Source organism: Trachypithecus francoisi, unplaced genomic scaffold (genome assembly GCF_009764315.1).
Source record: "Trachypithecus francoisi isolate TF-2019V2 unplaced genomic scaffold, Tfra_2.0 Lachesis_group3, whole genome shotgun sequence".
Taxonomy (NCBI): Eukaryota; Metazoa; Chordata; class Mammalia; order Primates; family Cercopithecidae; genus Trachypithecus; species Trachypithecus francoisi.
The window spans coordinates 142387869-142409719 of NW_022681468.1; the positions used below are offsets into that span (position 1 = coordinate 142387869).

The 21851-nt window shown below is 39.6% G+C and overlaps 1 protein-coding gene and 1 long non-coding RNA gene across 2 annotated transcripts in view; one reads left to right on the forward strand and one right to left on the reverse strand.

Moving 5' to 3' along the window:
* Positions 1-4789, forward strand: part of LOC117070703 — a 70341-nt gene extending 65552 nt beyond the window's left edge. Inside the window, exon 4 of the long non-coding RNA XR_004432010.1 lies at positions 4689-4789. This is a non-coding gene — a long non-coding RNA (uncharacterized LOC117070703). The remainder of the gene's footprint in view (positions 1-4688) is intronic.
* Positions 4790-4853: 64 nt separating this feature from the next.
* Positions 4854-21851, reverse strand: part of SEMA6D (semaphorin 6D) — a 56762-nt gene continuing 39764 nt past the window's right edge. The window contains 19 exon segments of the mRNA XM_033190220.1: positions 4854-8565; positions 10322-10489; positions 11977-12033; positions 12395-12495; positions 13044-13121; positions 13217-13357; positions 14162-14300; positions 14303-14334; positions 14424-14579; positions 14923-15054; positions 15161-15378; positions 16132-16220; positions 16920-17039; positions 17489-17579; positions 17809-17910; positions 18020-18082; positions 18205-18265; positions 18840-18951; positions 19351-19513. Coding sequence (XP_033046111.1) covers positions 7277-8565; positions 10322-10489; positions 11977-12033; positions 12395-12495; positions 13044-13121; positions 13217-13357; positions 14162-14300; positions 14303-14334; positions 14424-14579; positions 14923-15054; positions 15161-15378; positions 16132-16220; positions 16920-17039; positions 17489-17579; positions 17809-17910; positions 18020-18082; positions 18205-18265; positions 18840-18951; positions 19351-19459 — 3258 coding nt within the window. The 5' untranslated portion in view covers positions 19460-19513 and the 3' untranslated portion in view covers positions 4854-7276.

A 21851-nucleotide genomic window follows, 5' to 3' on the forward strand; every position in this document is an offset into this window, starting at 1 on the left:
TATGTCAGTTTTAATGATTCTAAGCAGTTTTTAATATTTTTGTATGTTTTTTTAGACTCCTATATATGTACACATATTTAAAATAATTTGAACTCTATTGTTTTCTTCCATTTTAGTGTTTTGCTCTTTTCTCTCATTTATGATATTCATGTAAATTAAGCAAACCACATGATGTCAATCATTTCTATCTCTATGAAGTGTAAGTTCCATAGGTAGTTGGAAATAATAGTTTAGTAAGTCCTGAAACACTGATGGAATTTTTCAGGGTGAAGCCTTAATTGGGCAGCCAGAAGAGGCTATCATCAGATCCGATTGAATCTTAAGAATTGATCTCAATTTTATGAGTCACTCCAGTAACATACAGACCAACAAAACTCCAAATTGCCTGACTCTGTCTCTGAACCTGAGATGTCATTGAACTTTGGAGCCTAATTCATATCCCAAATGCTCTCTAAAACTCTCTAAACTTTCACATTTGCAAAAGTACTCCAAGCGTTCCATTTCTATTATTACACTTTCCAAAGCTGTCTCCCAAACCCATGGAATGCTCCTTTGAGAATGGTTAAAGAATGCTATAATCTTCTTATTTGAAAACCTGATTTGCAAATGCTAAGAAGGTATATATGCTTTTACTACGCTTATTAGCATTAACAGTTGCAAATGTCTGGCAAGGCCCTGCCACCTGACTGAGGATAAGACACTGGGGCGATCACCAAATTTGCTTCTTCAACAGATTTTTTTTTGTGTGCTTACTCTAATGCCTCACAGAAGGCTAGGCAGCTCAAATGATCAGAAAACATTCTTTAAGATAGTCCGACTCCTAAAGATCTCCCAACCATAGGGAGCCGTGGAAAAACTGTAACTGTGTTTAACTCCCAATATACAACCACAGCTCAATATGAAGACATTCCAAAGTAAGAAATAAACAAATTCTCCCCAGAGACTCTCTGCCAGTCGGCAGGTGTAGATCTGGCAAGATGCCCAGAAACCTAGATGGGTACCATTTGGACACATCAGGTTAGTTCCTTGTAGCATCTCTGAATGCATCCTTTTGGTTGCTTTCAGCCTACACCTTGTCAATTCAGCCCATGGATTGTTTTTTCAAATAATTGATTTGGCATGTTCATTATGATGGCTCAGCATGCGACTGATGTCACTGAATGTTCTGTTTTTCATTAGAAGTTTGGCACGTATTCCTGGACACTGTAATTATTCTACCTTTTTTGTTTCTCCTCATTATACGTGAAGTGCTGGAGAGAGGCCATCCTCACTGATTGAACACCGATACTCCCTTTTCAACCCTCTTGCAGAGGGTGTTAGCTTGTGCATCAGGCATGAGTGTGAGAATGTGAATTAGCCCTGATCTTTGAACTGACTGTCATGTATATGTCCACAGTTGTCACACTCACACTCATCTCAATTTCTGTACCTTGAAAATGAGAATGACAATCTTATCCTTTTCAAAAAGAAAAAAAGGCATATTGGGGATTAACTGAATAAGGCTCAAAAGCACCAGGAAAATGTAAGACAAGTCTGTCCACATAAGCCAAGCGCTGATGCTTTTTAGCAGTCAATGGATGTGCTTATTATAGTTTCTAAATCAGAAAACAGACCTCAAACTAGATCTGTGATTGATTGGGTGATCAATTGTGAGTTCAACTCTCTGTGAAGCCCCAGGGTAGATACACAAAATGTACAAGGCATGTCTTATCTTTTAATCAGAGTTAAATACCTCATGGAATTGCTGTATTCAGAGCCACAGCCTGACCTCTTACAGTGGTGCCAGCAGCAGGGGTGGCCTTGTAGATGGCTTTGCCCAGTGTAGTAAGTCCTCACAAATACTGGCCACGTTTCAAGTACTCAGTAAACACATATGCTAAGCTACTAGGTTGGACAGCACAGATTTAGAACCTCCATCAGCATGGAACATTCCACTGCACAGGGCTGCTTGACATTGACAAACTGTCCTTCTTACCACTGCTCTAACTGGTCGGAAGTCAATCTTTACAGTAGCATTGGGTAGGTCCATCTCACACTAATGAAGAACGCTCACAAGTAACAGCGCATATATAATGCTGTATTTTCATACTTTACCCAAACCCTGCATATGACGCTAAGTGTACTCAAGTGCATGTTAAAATGAGATTTATCAACCAGTAATCAGTACCTGATTTTAAAAAAGAATTATAAGACAGGGGCTAAAAATATGCTATTTTTCTTTATATATGAATTCTACTAGATTCACCATTTGAATGACCGAGACATTACCTCCCCCTCCAGCCTTGCACCCTCCATCCCCTCAAGAATTAAAGATTGATTTTATTATACTTCCATTCCTCTTTGCTTATGATATCACATCTATTTGATAAAAAATGCAACACTGGCAGAGATTTAAGTGTTTCACATGTTATATATGCAAAAAGTGTAAACATCAAATATATTAATAGATCCAAGGTAAATGGCTTAAAGTGCACTGTTTGTCATAACTTATTGTTAATCTCACATATATCTTATATCTAACAGGAAGCAGGCCTCATGCATCCATAAACATACTACCAACTAAGCTATTGAACTTGTAATAGTTAAGCATAGCATTCATAAAATAATAGAATTGCAGAGTTGACAGAGACCATAGAATTGTCAGAGAAATGGATGTCAAATCATCTCTTTACCAGAGTCAGGAGAGGTGGATAATGCCCTTAATCACTAGATGAGTGATGGAGTGAGGATTAGAACTCAGTTCCCTGGACCTGGACCTAGGGCTGCTTTGGACACTTTGTTCTTTTCCCTCCTCTGACAAGCAGATGAGAGAGACCAGCTGGGAGAAATGAGAAAGTTATCTCTCTCATGGCAGGACGGTGAGTCCTCCTGGTGCCAGACCAGCACCTGGGCCATCATGCCACTACCTGGCAGAAGAGATGCCCTTTCTTCTTAGCCTGTATCAGCATTTCAAGTGTTGCATCTGGCTTCAAAGTTGCCCCTTCCCAGGGTAACCAACTGGTTAGTTGATGGAATTTCTGGAACCAGAGCACACAGTGCCTTGTCCTGGTTAGTTTATTGTATTTGTCCCATTACTCTCTGGTTTTATGTGTTCCCTTTGAAAAAAATCCCAAGTTCCCTTACCCTATGTCTCTCAAATGGGATCTGAGCATTTATCTTGAGGATTCACAGATGTGATTTTAGGGGACTGTAAATGTCCTGGAGAGGAAAGGGAAATGTGCCTTTCAGTCCATAACATTCATTAAATTATCAAAAATGTCTATTATGGAATAAGGCTAAGAACTTCTATAAGGGAGAAAAGAAAGGTGCATTTTTTAGAAGAGAAAAAAATCACTGAACTCAGAAAAACTAGTAAACAGGCAGTAGGTATAATAAACACCAAGTTAATGGAAACAGGCAATGCAAATGAATGATAATGCAATGCTAAAGAAGCCTAGGAGGAGGCTGCATGTGGTGGCTCATGCCTGTAATCCCAGCACTTTGGAAGGCTGAAGTGGGCGGATCACCTGAGGTTAGGAGTTCGAGACCAACCTGGCCAACATTGTGAAACCCCTTCTCTACTAAAAATACAAAAATTAACTGGGCATGGTGGTGGGTGCCTGTAATCCCAGCTATTCAGGAGGCTGAGGCAGGAGAATCGCTCGAACCTGGGAGGCGGAGGTTGCAGTGAGCCGAGATGCTGCCACTGCACTCCAGCCTGGGCGACAGAGCAAGACAAGGTTGAAGATGCATTTCCCTTGTGTCTTCTTTCATCCATTTGTTCAAATTCTGAGTTACAAATTGACTTCTGCAAGTCAGTGTGATGGGAGACACCTTCCACCCTCTTCTCCAGCACTATAATGGTGTGCAGACTTACAGAGACTTCCTTCCAATGATGCGGTCATTTGGAAGGCCAAGATCAGGCTCTCTGGCTGGTGGCACCACCTGTGGTGCCGGGAGCTGTGAAATGGGGCAAATAGGTCATCCACTGGTCTTTCTCTCTCACAAAAGGATTCCTGCAAATTTTTCCTTATGTCTCTGGAGTACTGCATGCCATGATAGGAATAAACAAGGACTTCCGATACCACTAAATTACACTGAAATGCAGCACCCCTAATTAGATGACACTATCAGGGAGAGTAAGACGCGAGACAGGAATATGGCCATTGTGCTGTTCAGCAAAGATGCTGCTGAAGGTCCTTGAGAAAACATGACCACACGGGAGCTGCAGATGGGCTTTGGCCAGGAGTAGCAGCTAGAACCAAAAGGGCAGGGATTCCTACAAGCACCCCTGTTGTCTTTCTCCGAAGTGGCTTGCCACTGTCAACATCCATGAGAAGCAATGACAGCAGCCACCAACTCACTAGGTGCTAAGAAAGAGCCATAGAATCATGTTGTTACCTTCCATTTCAATATTTAGATATTTAGATAGCTCCTAATTTATTCTGTTTGTTTACAACAAGGGAACTGAGAAACTCCTTATACCAAATTGCAAGAAATGTTCACGGGAACCCTGTTTGCCAGTTATAATTTTGAACTGAAATTATGTGAAATATTTCATGCAGGAAAACAAATCATGAAATTTAAAAATGTCTGTCAAACTAGATAGATCTATGGATAATGTGAGCTACTACTGTTTGCCTAAAGCATCTGACTGTTGATGCAGTACAGTTCAACTGGTTTTCTGAACAGTTTCTCATTTTTCTCAGGGGCTCTGACCTTCAGAAGGTACCAGCCTTCCAAGGAGACTGGAGAGCAACTGTTCCAAGAATATTTTGGCAGATTTTAAAAGCAACTCTTACTGGTGTTGATTGACTTGAAAATATTTAAAAAATATAATACACTGTAAACCTCTTCAATATCAAGAGGCAAGATATAATGATTTGTATATTTTATTTTGACTTTACATGCGGTGTTAAAAACCCAAAGTACGTATTATTTACACATCCACAATACAAGTTTACAAGATATCTATACATGTTAAAGTACTCTATAAAACAGTATAGAGCCACTTCACTTGAGGGTTACTTTTTATGCCGTACCATTAAAAAAGATACAATCTGCGTTTACCTTTGCACAAATGGATAAAGCATTTAAAAATTAAATTAACAGGATAGAGACTAGATTTCATGTTAGAAATTTCAACATAAATACTGATTGAACTCACATTACAAACTACAAGTACAATGTTACAAAATGTTATCTGGGGTCACATAGAGTTACTGTTCCGTTTTACACACGCTGGGATTAATATTGGTAAGGTGAATTCAAACACGATTGTTGTTGGTGGACTGAGTAGTGTTTATCATTGGTTGGTTTAATTTATTATTAATCTGTAATATTTTAGTTGCAAAGCTGAAGTGTTTCAAGAACAGAAATTTTAGCTTTAGCGCCTCCAGAGATCACCGGAAATCATGTTCTTTATAAAACAATGTTCTTTAAAAAAAAAAGAATAGCTGTATCAGTATTTCACATTCTGTATAAAAATGATCTGGTCTTCTGCAACCTGTCCTCCCCAAAGTAATAGGTACCAACAGTATTGTCAAAAGAAATCCAGTTGAACTCATTTGCCTGACTACAGCAGGAGCATTCCTCTGCCTTGGTACTTTCTAGATTTGGTTCACTAAACAACTGTGTGGTCTGCAGCATATTAACTGAAACAGTCAGCAGGGTTGCGCATCATCAACTGTAAGTGGTTTCTGCCAAACTACGTATAAATGACGCTCTACAGTTTCTGCAGGTGTCACATTACCCAGGAAACCTCATTTGAGTTCACATTATCACTGTTTCATCCTTAGGAAAGCAGGAGCGGAATGTTTATCATGGCAAAGAATGTAATGCTGCTATGAGGTTGGATTATGTTAACAATTAATTGTTCTAGGTTGTTTCTGTGATTTTTTGCAAAGAGTCTTTTCAGGTGCTGGTTGAAAAACATTTACAACTGGCACTCAGTAAATAATGTGCTATACTGAAAACACTTGACAGATTTTAGTACTTCTATCATTCTCATGAATAAGGCACAAAATGCACAGATTCAGGTAAACTCACATGTGGTATTTACAGTATATTGTCATTACCTGCATGACTTAGGAGAAAATTCTCACATAACACAACACAGACAACATGATTGCACCGCTGTTAAGTTTTCACAGACTGTTTCTGTTAAGCCAATTACAATTCCTTTCATATGTATTTCTTTTGTCTTCTATTTTTTGTTTGTTTGTTTGTTGTTTTTTACCTTGGGGGGGTAGGAGGAGTTAAAGGAGGAGAAATTTTACTGTGTGGGAATAAACCAAACACAACAAAAATAAGACCTTATTAATGTGTCTAAGGTTAAATAGAGTGACTCAGGCTTTGATTCACAGTGGACAGGAAAATTTTACTGCTGAATACTGGAAAATAAATCAAGGATACCTCTTAATATCTTGATCTCCTTAAGCTGGCAAGACTGGAATAGAAGTTTTAATGAATAGCAGCACAAAATCACTTGCAACTCTTACATTCTGGCATTGGGTACCACGTAAGTAAAGTTCATCATTTTGATGGTCAAAGGAGCCTCGATTCTATTCCTCTTTCAAAGCTGAACCCAATGGACTCCTGTGGGAAGTAGTATTGTCTCTCGTTCAGTCATGCTCAATGTAAACAACTCCATAGCACAAAAAGATGCAATGGGCACCTAAACAAATCCTAGTGGGTACAGAACACACACACACACACACAAACACACACACACACACGCAACAAGTCTGTTGGTGGCATGAAAAAAATGCCACACATGAAAAAAAAAATGCTACAGCTTGGGTCAAAGATTGAATTTTTAGCAAACTGCTTGGTAATCTACAAGTTCATTTCTTTGAGACATTACCATCTTTTTTTGACATTTGTGCAAGAGGCAAGGTGAATGCATACATATTAAAACGTTCACATTTAATGGGAAGACCACACATAATGGCAGTCTACATTGAACCCATTTTCAAGTATTTGTTCACAGATTCTTCTGAGTACTGTTATCAGCTCTTTATACTGGTAAGGTAGCCCCTGGGAGCTACACATCTCTTTAGCTTCAAACAAAAGAAATGGAATGACCAGCACCTTCCTTTGTTTTCAGGCAAGTACACAGAAGCCTTGCTGCAGTAGCTACATGTGGCAAGTTCTGATGTTGCCAAAGTTAGAGTTTCTTTGGCCACTTGGTTCTCTTAAAATACAAGCAAGTCTCTTGTTTTAAGGTACCCTTACAACATCATCCTCTCAAAAACATGGACAGGATAAAGCCACATAGGAATAGCACACATGAGGCCTAGTATGTGTATTTGTTCAGTGGTCTGACAGATGGGGTTTGAGGAACAAAGGAAGGCTTTGGTGGCACGTCAGGTTTTAAGGACGGCGTCCTCTTTAGTCCCGTCCTAGGAAGAGTGCCATTACTGGTGTAGCTGCTCTGTCTGGAGAGGGAAGGCTGCAGATGAACACTCACTGGTGTCCCCTGAATATAGTCCACCTTCGCCCCAGTGGGGGTGGGCATATATCCTCCACGGTTCATACTAGGCTGTCTGGATAACAAAACGCCATTTGGTGAGTTTAAGTTTTTAGGCATAGCAGATATAGAGTGCCTCTGGGAGGAATTTTTGTGATAACCCCTTTGTCTTTCCAGAGAAGTCATTGGGACTCCAGGAGTGGTGGGGACATCCACTCGCTTGGTTGGGCTATTTCTGGGGAGAGTTGAAGGAGGGGAGTATAGCGATGCCTCCCGGTTAGGGACTTTAGGTGGGACCTCAGACATTGATCCCACGGGATCCAGCATTAAGTTCTGGTGTGCCATTTGGATGTCTCCCATGATGGCTTTGGGGTTACTAGTTGGGTCATTCAGATGCTTCAGGAGGTCATTGAGGGTATTTCTGGAATCAACAGAACGCCGGTGATCTCTCTTACTGGATGACTTTGTAAGAGGGTGATCAATGTTTTGAAGCTTCTTTTCAGCTTTGTGAGCGTTGGAGTTTGAGAAAGACGTGTTGTAGTCATGGGTAGCATTTGGAAGAACAATGGCGCTGGGGATATGTCCATGACTTAGTGGGGAATGAGGCGGCGGACTAGAGGGAAAAAACTGAGGGGTTTCTTTCCTTGAAGCCCCATGGCCATGGGCCTTTTCTGAGTGGCTCTTCATGGCCTGCAGGGTCTTCTGGTGAAGCACGGGTGTAGACTCAGGAGTGGGAAGAGCAGCCAGCTCTGGAGGTTGCCCTCGATGATCCATTACCATGGATTTAGTATCTCCATTGGGTGGGAGCTCTTTCCGACTGGTCAGCAGGTTACTATACAGTTTAGGAGAATCAATATTCTGTTGGTATTCCTTGACAGGGCTGTCAAAGAGACCATTCAGTTTGGCAAAACTTCCACTGGAGTCTGTGCATGACTGGGCGGACTCTGCATCTTTATGGATCTTTCTGTTTTTCCGAACAAACATGTCTCGATAGCAGTATACTGCCACACCTGCAATGAATGCCCCCAAAACAAAAGCAGCAAAGACACAGGTGATGAGGACATTCATGTGGACCATCTGGTTGGACTCTCCAGACTGGACTTCCCATCGCACACCTGCAATAGACACATGGACGTGTGAATGAGGTGCTTTTTAAAAACAATAATAAACAACAAATGGCTTTCAGTGAGCCAACACGACCTTCACATGGTTCGTATGCTTAGCTTGGAGGGTCAAGTAGACTCCAAAATTCCTTGTATATTTTTTCTTTAATCAAATTAGGATCCCCAGAGACATACAGGATTGCTGCAAATGCCAGGATAACTCTAATCTCCCACTGATCTATATTCTTCTGTTCTTTTCCTCTAATCCCTCATAAATAGTTGTTATATGTTAGAAAGTTTAAGGGTTTCGATCTAAAAAATAGTTAGAAGTGCATAGTTTCTAAATAGCTAACCTTAAACTCATTATATGTTTTGTGGCATAATTTTCTCTGAATTCAGGATTAAAAGGTAGCTGTTAGGATATAGGAAAATATAATAATTAGCATAAACATATATTATGCTAAAATAATATCCCAATAAAATTATACTAACTTAAATAAGAACACATAATTTGTTCACAAACCAAAAATATCTGCTTGATCACTGTTAGCTATAAAAAGAGACTTTCATGTTTGCTTGAATTTTTTTTTCATTCCATCTTGGGGTGAAGCACTCTTGAATGACCGACTATGTAAGAAATCCAGACAGTCTAAGGAAACATACTATGTATTAGTTAAGTAAATTGTCAAATTATCTGAAGATATTTGAAAATATTTAAATTAGACCTAGAAAAAGAAGAGCAAATTAGTTTATAATTATTGAAATTAAACTTAACCTTTTACTGCAACCACAGACATCTAACAATTAATTAAAAAATGTTAGTTTAAGAGGTATTCAAGTCTGTTACATGCTATAAACACAGCTATCCCAGAGTAAGGTAAGTCAGAGTGATTTTGAAGATTCTGTTGCTTTAAGTTAGTGCTAAGGCCTTTGAACATTAGTTGTTTTTAATTAATGTTTAATTAATGTTATGGAATTCAGTGGCACTGTGAAAGACCAAGAAAAGAAAAGGAGAAAAAAATTGTATTACTAAAGAAAGCAAAGCAGAAAGAAGAATGAAGAATGATTATAAAATTGTTTACAACGAAAACATATAAAATGAAAATCAACCGATATAAATCATAAATGACAATGTGCTGCCATAAAAACTGATTGGAAACCTGATACCATCCATAGTTTAGTAAGCACTAAAGAATAGATTTTTTTTCCTAGAGTAATATATCTAATAAGCTAACTCAACAGGCAGCTATTTTATAACTGCTCCTATTATGGCTGAAAATGATAGTTATGGACAAGCACTCTGTTATGTTTTATTGCTTGTGGTATTCAAGCAACTTAGCATCTCACATATCCTTTTCAGATTGCATTTTGAATTGAAGCTAAACAAGAGGCTGGGAAAGGTTCCTAGACAAAACATCTGATATCAGGATATTTGCAATTAATGAGTTTTGTTTTTTGCTGCGGTGACCCTTGAAATTCCCTGAAATCCAGCACGCTCTCTGCTTCTTCAGACAGAAATCAACACAGATTAGATTGTCTGAGTGGCTGCTTCACCAGCCTTTTCCCCAACAGCTTTCCACCTCTTTTATCTTTTAAGGAATGCACTCAGATATAACCACAGAACGCCAGAGAGACTGTGGCTGGGGCGGTGGAGGTACAACCGCAGAAGCTCCAGTGAGGCTCACCTCTGGAGAACCACATACTCCTCAGTGATATTAAGGATCAGGTTTCCATGCAGTTAGAGATGAGGTCCCTGCTGAGGCCTTACCCTTTGGGATACCCGATAAAGGATCAGTAAAATCAGAAGTGTTTGGATCATCTTGAACTACAAATTTCCGAGAGCTTGTCAGTTTAGGTCTCCAGGTATCAATCACTTTAGGTGTGATTTCTGGGATACTTGCCATTGTGGTAACAGAAGATGAAGATACCTCCATGTCTGTGGTGGCAAACAGATTTTATTAATATGGATAATGTCAAGATTTTTTTGATTGGTCTGTTGCATTTTTAAATAAAGTTTGAGTAAATTTGATGAGAACGTTTGCTCTAAGATTTTGCAAAAACACGCCTGAGGAAGCTACATCAAGTTCTTTCCTTTCAAGGGAGGAATGAAAACTGAACATTAACAGTAAAGACATATTGAGCAGATTTCAAAATTAAAGATACTCGAAAGGCTCTTAGGAAAGCCCCTGTGGTTACTAATGACACTCATGGAAAAGGTAAATAATTCCCAGGGCAGATTAGTTGCTGTTTCTTCCTTCTCTTGTGAGACATCATTTCATTTCTTTTTATGCATTCTAAAAAGCACTTTCACAGATGGTTAGAAAATCTATAGTCTTTATTGGGGAAGAAGCTATGATGGAATTTTGTCGGAAAATATCTGGTTAAGTCTATGAAAAGACTTGACTTTGGATGTGATAAACCAGCTCTGCCTAAGAGGTTGTTCCTAGTGGCCTCCTGTCCATATGTAGATTGTTCACTACACTGAGGCTCTGCCCCCTACAGTAAAACACCGAAGGAGAGACAGACTTTGCCTGTACTCTCCAAAACTGCTGGGGAGTTTCTTCCAAAGAGTTAGCAGAACCTAATGCAAAGGCAATGGCATTTACAAACTGAACGAGGATATTCTGATACATAAGATCTGCCATCTTTTTCTCCCCCTGAGGAAAGGAATTGCTGGTGAGTTTTAGAAGCAGCAATAGGACTGGGAGTAACTTAACCTTTTAGCATGTCCAGTACTGATTTCCTCCAAATAGATTTTCCCTCAAAATGTAAGGCTACGCTTTTAGGCTAAAACCTCAGAGACTGCAATTCTGACTGGTGCAACGATTACAGAAGAAGGTTCCAAAACAGGTACAGAGAGGCTTGGAGAGCCCACTGAACATCTTAATACATCAAAAATCAGCTTCATTCCACTGAAGCCTTTTTCACACGACCGAGACCACAACATTCAAAGATTCGCAAGATGAGCGCAAACCATTCAAAGATCTCTAAAACTTTTAAATACACATTTATGGGAAATGTGTATTTGTTTACTAGGTCATAGGAAAGGTGAGGAGAGATGGGGAAAAAATAATGAAATTCTGCCATCCATTAAATACAGATGACCAGAAGAAACATTCACAATGCAAAGAGGTGAGAAAGAAGAAAGCTTGGGTGGGCGTGCGTGCAGCTGGAATGCAGTCTATGTTAGCCCATTTGAATTTTCTTAAAGGATGTGGCTTGGTCAATGATGAAGTGTTAACATGCTATACAAGGGTGAAGTGCTCAGTAAGAAAAGTCTTTTGGTACCATCAGTGAGATTATGAGTCAAAGCGGAAAAATGAAGGGCTGCCAAACTGCGCAAAAGGAGGGGAGAAGGGGCTGAAAATGCTGAACTGAAGGAAAGAAAAGGTTGTTAATTCAAAAAAATTAAAAAAAACTAACCAGATGTTGGACCGCCAAATATTTTGTAATCTGGTGTAGTTGAAGTAGGCAAAATTTCTAAAAGAATTAAAGGAACAAGTAATCAGTGAAAAGTAACCAAAAGAAAGCAAAAATTTATGAATTCCAATTAACTAAAAAAGTAAAAAAAAAAAAAAAAGACTATAAATTAAAAAGATTAACCTACTGGTTAGACTATCTCTCTCTAGATTTCCTACAAAATTGTAAATGGTGAAGAAAAAAAGGAAGCCTCTTTTCTAATGGATCCCCATGATCAAACAGCTCAGCTTTTGCGAAGTTTAAGTTAAAATGCTAGGTGGTACGTGTCCTGAGTCATTAAAAAGACTGATTGTAAAATCATGTCCACGTGCAAAGGTGGTCCAAGAGAAGCTCCAGGTGGGAATGGAAGATTCTGTCTTACCATGGCAGTCCCCTAGATGAGCTGTGTTGCCGAATTCTGTGTCTTGCTCATATCCTTCAGCACTGTGGTTATGGAAAGCAAAGAAGTCTTCGGTTAACAGCCTTCATAGGAACACAAGTGACAACCAGAGCAGAACCAAGAACACAGACTGATTAGTAAGAATGCGCAGAGAGAAAAAAAAAATTTAAACATTTTAACATAACTTGCTAAAATGGCTATTTCTGTTAAAAACTGGTGAACTAGAATGTTTAAGAGAACAGAAGAGAAGTGGTTTTTTCTCTCCATCCATTTCCCTTAAGTATTACTAGGTCTACCATTTCCCTTAAGTATTATTATGCCCTTCCTTCTCACATCTCCTGGTTTTCATTTTCCTGTTTCTTCCATAACAAAAAAACAAAAAACAGAAAGAAAGAAAGAAAGAAAGAAGGAAAGAAAGAAAGAAAGAAAGAAAGGGGGGAGAGAGAGAGAGAGAAAGAAAGAAAGAAAGGGGGGAGAGAGAGAGAGAGAGAGAGAGAAAGAAAGAAAGAAAGAAAGCAAGAAAGAAAGAAAGAGAGAAAGAGTAGTGTAATTGGAAGTCTTCCACAATTTCTAGCTTTAGAGACCCTGGAAAGGATAGTTCATCCTAGCTCATGTGAGAAAGTATACTTACAGCATTCCTGGGGTCACTCTACCACAGGATCCCTGGCTTAACCAGCCACAATACGGGTCACGAGATGCAATACAAGACCTGTATAACACCAAACAGAATGTAACTTGGATTTTCTCATCATCAAAGGTTTTGATGCTGCAAGACCCGGGGTAAGTAAAGAAACACGAGCTTACTTTTTACATGATCCATAACGCTCACAGCGACTGAGGGGGATGCGGATAACGCAGCTAGAGAATGCCACATATAAAGCGTGGTGATCTTTATCCAACTGTAATGAGATGACCTTTTTGTCTTCCTCATTCTCAGCACTGCACCTATTTGATGGGATACATTTTGAAGCCATATGTTTAGTCAGTCAAGTGTGGTTTGGTTTAGCAATTACTGAGAGCTGGGAAATCATAAGGAATATTCTTGGTAACAAACCAGGCAAGTACATAGTTTGGGAAATAATAATTACGTGATTCATCTTCTACTTCTCTGCACGGTTGGTTAAATTTCAGGCTGGACAAAGGGTTTTTAAAGATTGCTTTCCTGTTATGATGATAGAAATGAATTGCATTTGCGAAGGCTACATTTGACTATAGAAATAAAAAGGATCGTGTTTTAATGCATTTAAATTTTCCTGCATTAGATGGTTCTGGTTCTCTCCTTAGTCCCCTTTGCTCCATTTCTCTCTTTTATTTCTTGTTTTTTTAAAAAATGGTCTAAATATTCTCTTACATATTAACGATTGAAGGAAATGCTTAACTAGTATTACATTCTGTGTATGTGTGTGCGTGTATATTGTGTGTGTGTGTGTATACAAGCTTACAACTGCTGCATGTAGCATCTTGGAATATATCTGCAAGATAAGAGAGGTGCTGTTAAAATGTTCTCATAGTCTACAGGTGAAAAACAAGCGCTGAATTATTTTTAAACTCGTCAACTGTTCACCCTCCTTGCCCTAGTAGGCTCGGGTAAAAAACAAACCCAAGATTTACTTTAATGAGGAAAAAAACACAAAACACTATTCTGCCAAACCACGGCTAATTTAGAGGGCCAAAAGGACACGACTAGATGAAATACACGCTGGAAATTTTTGAGCAGTACTGAAGGGTATTCTCGTAACATACACCTACTTTGCATGGTTGTAGGCTTCAATCTCTTCCAGTAATATGCTGTCGTTCAAAGAGAAAGGACTGGTCTTTGCCAGAACTTTAAGTACCACGCCAGCTTCAGAGCCAACAAAGATGACTGTGTAGTTCTGGTAGGGTCCGCAGAATGGTCCACTGCGATGGCTGTCAGTCTGTACCTACGAGAGGCGGGAGCACAGATCAGAAGGGGAGGCCAATGGGCAGAGAAAACGTTGGATAGGAAGGAGTGTTTCCCATACAATCTCACCTGACCCGAGTCTTTGTGAACCAGGGCTCATCGGCAATGGGTGGAACAGCAGAGTCCATCAGAGGATGAGATTTGATGAATGACAGGGTTTCATCCGGGAAATCGATGGAGGTTTTATAAGCTTCCGCGAGACCGTGTTTTGCACAACAGCCAGGCCTGAAAGGAAAACAGCGTTCTTTTATGCTCTTGGCTGCCCCTGCCACACCATGTACTGTATCTAAGGAATAAGTGCATATTCTCAGAGAAGAGGTCAAGGGAGGAAGGAGAGTGAGTGAAACTAAAGGAGCAATGCTATGCCCCTGAACTCAGTGGGCTCTCCATTCACACTCATGGGCTTGCAGGTCACAAGGCTATGTCTGCTGGCTCCGTCTGAGATGCTGCAGAGAGACAGACCCCTTCCTGGTGTGGGAGGTTGGCCAAGCTGCTCCCTGAGGAGGGCTTCTTGCAGTGACCGGAGGGTTTTGTTCAAGACAAAACCCTTTTCGACTTTTTTATTTACCTTGGCTTTGGGACTTTGTCTTCGGGAACTGCTGTCCAAACAGAATCTGGAGTTTTCTGTTCCTTAAACCGTCCTTTGAATACCTTTTCAATGTCATCCATGCTAAATGCACAGACAGCGGAACCAGGGATGCTGAAAAGGAAGAAAACCATCAGGAAGAGGCTGGCGGCACGGAGCCTGTCTTGGTTCTGACAGGCATGTACAGAACATCTCTGCAGTGCTGGGGTCCTGCGCTCACCTGTTGAGCTGTGTGGTAAACACCCCGACCACAGTGGGGAGGCCATTGATTTGTATTATGTCTGTAATAGACTGCAGAACATCAAAGTAGAAAAACGAATCTCCAGGGACAGAACAGTTCAGCCGAGCCTTCAGAAATGAAGTCCAGTGTTTCTCCAGGACCCGCTGGGAGCCACCCATGTCGTTTTTACAGATGCGGGCCACGCGGGAATATACAGCCTGGCCAACAGACAGAAGCAAAGCAATGGGGTTGTGAGCATGGACAGGAATGGAAACAAAATGATACTATTTAAGGGAGGGACAAAAAATGCTAAAGATACATCTGGTTCAAAAGAATCTAGCAGTCTTCTCTCTAGGGGTCTGTCCAGTAAGAAGGTAAACTGGATTCACCTATGGAAAAAAAAAAAAAAAAAAGAGCCACTGTTTTGCTAAACGTGCTCCCCAAGAAGTGAGCTGTCTATCTGCCTTGCTGAATGAAAACCATTCCAGCACTTGGTCTCCAACTCTGCTTCCTGTATTGTTAATGAAACGTGTCGTCTTTCAACCTGGCATAGAATAGGGGTTGCAATACTTTAAAATCACATGGGCCTTCACTGAAACACTAAAAATTGAATGGGGTCCCTACTTTCTATCCTGCCTTTTGACACTGAGAAAGAATAGACTATCAGTGATTTTCTAAAGAGTAAAAAAAAGCATCCGTAGCTCAAGGGTACCTGTAGAACACTCTCTGTGGCTGCAGGAAAAAAAAGGAAATCTTCTCAAAACTCAAGGCTGGTGTTCCCACTCAGGTTATTGTTCAGATGTTTTCCAGCAATTATTCTCACGATAAGCAACCCACCTCTCTGCAGTTGGCCCTATGTACACTGAATTGAGAGCTGGAAAACATGCCAAGGGAGCATCCTTAACTCTGTCACAGTGGTCTCAATTTCATGCAGTACAAGTCCACGATTCAAGCCAAATGCATACACTTGCCTTGCCTAAATTATTATGTTCGACAGCAATTTCTCGAAAGAAGAAATAGACATAGTTTCCGTATTCTATGGCATGAAGAAAGTGTGGCTCTGAAAGAAAAATTAAAAACAAACTGGTTCCTAAAGAATAATTCAATTAGCATAAGACCCCGACTGCAAGGCATGACTGACAGATGTTGCACAGTTACATTCAAGCCAATAAGAACTCCAATCTGCCAATGATTTTGAGGAGTCCCAATATGGGTGTGTTCAAGCTTCAGGGAACCCGTCGTCTCTTAAGTCAGCTAATGGACTGTAAAAAGACCTACAGGGAACTGAACTACAGCAAAGGTCTTTGTTTCAACAGATTTATTCATTAATCTATTTAACTAGGGAAGAAAACCTCTTACACTGAAAATAAAAAATCTTGATTTCTAGACTCTGAAGAACAAAATGGCTCTCATACAGACTAATCGATTCTCTCTGTTAACTTTCCAAGATGGGTAAATGGCAAGTAGTATTATGTGCATTTAGAAGGTTAGACAAATTGGTACACACAGAGATGAAATCTCCCCCCGCTTGTTTTTTGAGGTCACCTGGGATAAACACCTGGATGAACTTACTCTCCTGAGGTGGCTACTAGTCTCCTCATTCCCTGTCAATGCTCCCGTTCACAACCAAAGCAGTGTTTACTTGTTCTAAATAAACAATATAAAGTCATGTGCTGAACCTCTCGATGGCTGTGGCTGCTGTCCCCACTTGGGCCATCCACTATCCTGGTGACCCCAAGACACTGCTCTTCAAAGGTACCTTTTATCCATTTGGAATCATATTTTATTGTGCGAAGGGCAGATCCATCACCCATGCTTCGATAAATAACGGCATCACTGGCCAAGAAGTCAGCCACTGTGGCAGAATACAGCTTCCCATCTGAAACCGAAGTTATAATTTTGGTAAGATAACCATAATTATCCTGCAGTGTGTTTGCTTCAGTAGTGTGCTATGCCCTTTGCAGTCCTCTCACCAGTATTACCATTATCTATACAAATAGGGCTGCACCTGATACATCAACGTGTGACAGGTCAGCCATGGGATTATCTAATTTTACAGATGCGGGATCTAGGCATCAAAAAGTTAAGCAACTTATCTGGAGTCATTGGCCTAGTTAACAACAGGGTGTCATAATACTTATAGTGTGCACTGAAATATCCTTGTCCGTAATTTCTTCTTTTTTTTGGAAATTTGTGCATAGATTTTAGCCTTTCGAACACTTAGATCAAGGTGGGTATCCAAGTTATTAACTTTTACTCTTCCATTACATTCCTTTTTTGCCTTCAATGTCATTAATCATTTATATTCATTAGGCTAGAGGATCTTACCAGCAAAGAGGGCAACATTGGTTTGTCTGGCATCAAATGGGCATCTTGCCAGGCCACTAATTTCTTCCCCATCATATTCTAAGGTACTCAACTACAAAAGAAAAATAAATAGCCAGTGTCATATCTATTCAATGTGCCTGTCTGAAGGCAATACTGTTTTATTTGTATTAAAATTCCATTTGAAGAATTCTGTCTTTATTCTTTCATAGCACTAGAGATAAAACAAATTACTGGAAAGCAGAAAGGTTTCAACTCTAACAGCATACCAGTGAAGGGAGAAAAGTTGATCAAAAGAAGCACACTGCATAAAGTATACTTACCCTGTAGTATCTACACATGGGATTGAATGCATTGGTACCACAAACAAAAACCATCTCATCGTTTCTTGGAACAAATACTTTGATAAAGTTGTGGCATTCATCCTAAAGAAAGTAGTAGTAACATTAATATCTGACATTCAAACGTGCTGGCACTGTGGTATCAAGCCCACAGAAAGACTAAATCTAGCAAACATTTGTCTGTTTAACTCACTTTATGCTTGCCTTTCATAGCACAGTTTTCTCGATCCTGTTGTCTTGATCGCCATGTCAGTTTCTGTATTAATCAAGCAAAACCAAAGTTTAGTTTTTAAATGGGAACATTTTTGGGGGAGGGAGTGGAAAAATTAATCAGGTTCAGAGGGAATGTAAATAAATTTGCCAACTACAGTTGCTCACCTTGCTTGGTATTACTTCTGTTTTGGGCATTTCATTTAAGTTTACTGTATAAACTTGATCCCTATTGGAAATAAGGCAATAAAACATATCATGTGAATACATAAAAATGTTAAGCTGCTTCTTATTTTATTTTTACAGATATGCCTTTATTGTGTTTTAGAGATCATCTGGATTTTCTCTGTCTCAAACAAAGTCAACAAAGAGTACTTTTTCATTAGTGAGATGCTTTTATACATCACTGTGGTCAGAGAGCAAAGAAAGCTCTTCTCTCCAGGCATGGGTCAAACTGCTACTTGGTATTAGCACAGACATATTTCTGATATTTGCTTGAATAATTCTAAGTTAAAAACGCATGAAGAAAGGTTTGTTTGTTTGTTTTTTTTTTTCCCCTGCTGCTTTAGGAAAAAAGAATGGTGTATGATTTCTTGATGGCAGTAATAAAATAGCACCGCTGAAGGCTTGAGCTTTGTATTTTGTTCCTGGTACACAACACTGACTCTTCTCAGTGAGTATTTCTGGCTACTTGCAATTTTTGATCACAATCACATATTAGTTTTTCATGAAGTAGACACATTAATGCAAGCACCACTAGAGAAAAGAATTTTAATCTAATAAACCAATGAGAGGAAAATTACCTGCCAGCAATGTAAAGTGTGTCTCGAATTTTCAACATCAGCTGAAAGTCCAGCCTGTGCTGCGATTCATTGCCTGAAGGGCGTCCTCTAAAAACCGGATATTGCCTTGAATCTGCAAGTAAAAATGGGCTAAACCATCATTCAGGATTATGGAGCTGAGGGATCAATAAACAGCATTGATTAGCCGTATATACTTGTTGTAGAAGGGTTTTAACTAAATTCCTCTCTTAAGGTCTTGAATATAAATGAATAAAAGGCAGTGAATGTCAGCAAATGGTCTTTTTCTTTTAACTCAACATATATAACCCATATACGGGTTGCTGTAGAAAAGCACCCAACAAAACTGTCCCGTTTTCCCCAAACACTAGGACATGAGTACTGATAAATTCAGATGCAAATTCATGTTTAAGACAAAAAATCTCTGCCTCTTTCTGAAAATGAACATGCTTAGAAAATGAAAAACAGAAAAGCTTCCTTCTCAGAATAGAAGACTGTTCTTGAGATGACTTACAGTGATAATCGACAGTGTTAAGGGGTTCATCATCTTCAGGAAAGCTGACTGCCCTCAACTGGGAAACCATCAGCAGCAGTATGTAGGCACAAAGCAGGAAGACCCTCATGGTGGGCCAAGGTGAAGCCAGGGTAGCCCCTGCTCAGAAATGCCACTGAGCTACCTGGAAAACAGAAGCAATTTGGAAAGATCCCTATGCTGCAATGAAATGGGTTTCTTGTTTGTAATCAGCTCAGTTTTCACCATCAGCTCCCTCCAAATCCCCTCTCCCACCAGGAATGCTGGCAGTGGTAGATCAGGTATCGCCAAAAACACAGGCAAAAGATGGCAGCATGCCACTCCTGATTAAAGCATCTGGTTGAGCATATTGAAGTTTTCAGCAAATTCACAAGAATTTTGGAGGTAATCCTATGTCATCACAGCAGAGTCACCAGAACCATGAACAGAAATGCTAGTTGCTGACTTGGCAAGAAGATGGGCAAAGTTGGGATCAGAATTTTAATTAAATTCCAATCCTCTTCCCTTCCCCCAGTCCTGAAATCTATCTAATACAGCTTGTCTCTGCCCCCCATAACATGCTCAAGCTGCCTCAAAAATAGCCAGAGGGCTGATGACCCCGTCATAATCTCTCCTCAGCTCTTTGCTTATGGTGTTGCCAAATTCCCAGCATTACCCAAGCATTAGCCCTAAATTCTTAAGTCGAGTATTTCCCTATGCTTAGTAAGACCAACATGGAGACAATGACATGAATGACCCTGAATCAGGGTGAAAAGGAATTAAAAGAAATACAATGATTCCATGATAATCAATCAAGCAAAGCAAGGCAGGGATGAAGTGGCACAGCTGACACCGGGCCACTAGGGAAGTCCACGTTTTTACATAAAACCATTTGGACACAAACCAATACCCTAAGTACACCAGTCCTTTTAGCTTCATTGAACTTCAGAGCTGTAGGGGTCCGTAGGGACCATCTAGTCCAACCCCCTCATTTTTCAGATGAAAATCCAAGGGCCAAAAAAAATTAAAGGGCTCACTGAATTGTGTGGAGCTAGTTAAGGCAAGATTGGAGTCCAGACTTACATAATCTGGGTCCCTGTCCAGGCTCCTTTTCACCAAATGGAAAGCAGAACATAAATGACTGAATTTTTTTTTCCTTCAAAAATACAGCATTACAAAAACCTTTTTGGGAAAATGGATATATTCATCATTTTTATTGAAGTGATGTTTCATAGGTGTTAAATTTAATCAAATTGTACATTAAATACGTGCAGTTTGTTATATATCAATACCTCAATAAAGCCATCAAAACACAGCATTAATTGCATTATACTAACAGTAAAAAATTTAAAAGATCTTTAAATGTTATTAGCTTATTAAAAGGATAAATTAGGGCCCTGTTGGGCCAATGAGATGGATATTTTTGTGAAGCTGTAAGTGTTTTACTTTGCAACAATAACACCCCTCCCTCAACCAAAACTGTCACTTCCAGCTACTGTTCTGAACAACAAAACATTTACTTTATCATCAGTCTTACGTATCTAAGAACTTTAGGAGAGATCATGAGAGTCACTGCAAATTCCAGGGGAGTCCAACCACTAAACCAGGTACTTACTGTGCCTTTTTTATGGACTTCAAGTGAAGCACACAGATATGCATGCTATCCAATGCTCTAAATATTTCTCTAACTAAAGTACAAGTCAAGTATATGTGAGTTTTAGAGTCCCAGTTTTTCAAAAAGAGAATAACATATTGCAACAGTTTTTTCCGTGGATGATCAATCCAGCAGTAAGTTAACACATTTAAACTGCCTTACAAAAAGCAGGTGGAATGGAAACTGTGGTGCATCATTTTGTACTGAAGTTAAAAGAGTGTGGACTTTGGAGTCAGTATGACTTGGGCATGGATGAAATTATACCACATACTAAAAATTGGCCTGGGAACGTTCCTTCAATCTCTTTGAGCATTAGTTTCCTGATCTGTAAAATATGGATAATAGCACCTTCTTAGAGTGAAAAGAAAGCTAATGCCTAGCACATAGGAAATTCTGAGAAAAGTTAGACCTCTCTACCCATTTCCTACTAGAAAATCCTGGGTATGACTAGATTGACTTTAAGAGTCTCATCAGGGCCTGGGGAAAAGATATCCTAAAATATTAAGGTTATTTGGCCAGTTATTTTTCACAACTAGTTACTTTAAAACACTAAAGGACTACTTATAGAATAAATTTTATAACATTTGCCTATGTATTGGACCTGGAAAATAAAGTAATGAAACAAAACAAAAAAGCAATCACCGATAGATAATCCTACTATCCTACCCCAATAACCACAATGATTTGGTTCTAGTTTTTTACTACCTCTACATGGTTTCCATTGTCCTGACAAGATGGTTTTTCCTTGTTTACCCCTTTTTCTGAAGCAGTGTCTTCCTGTCTTGCTTTTCCATACTGTTTTGATCATTTATAAATCCCTTCTAAGGTTGTAGTAGTATAAAAGTATAAA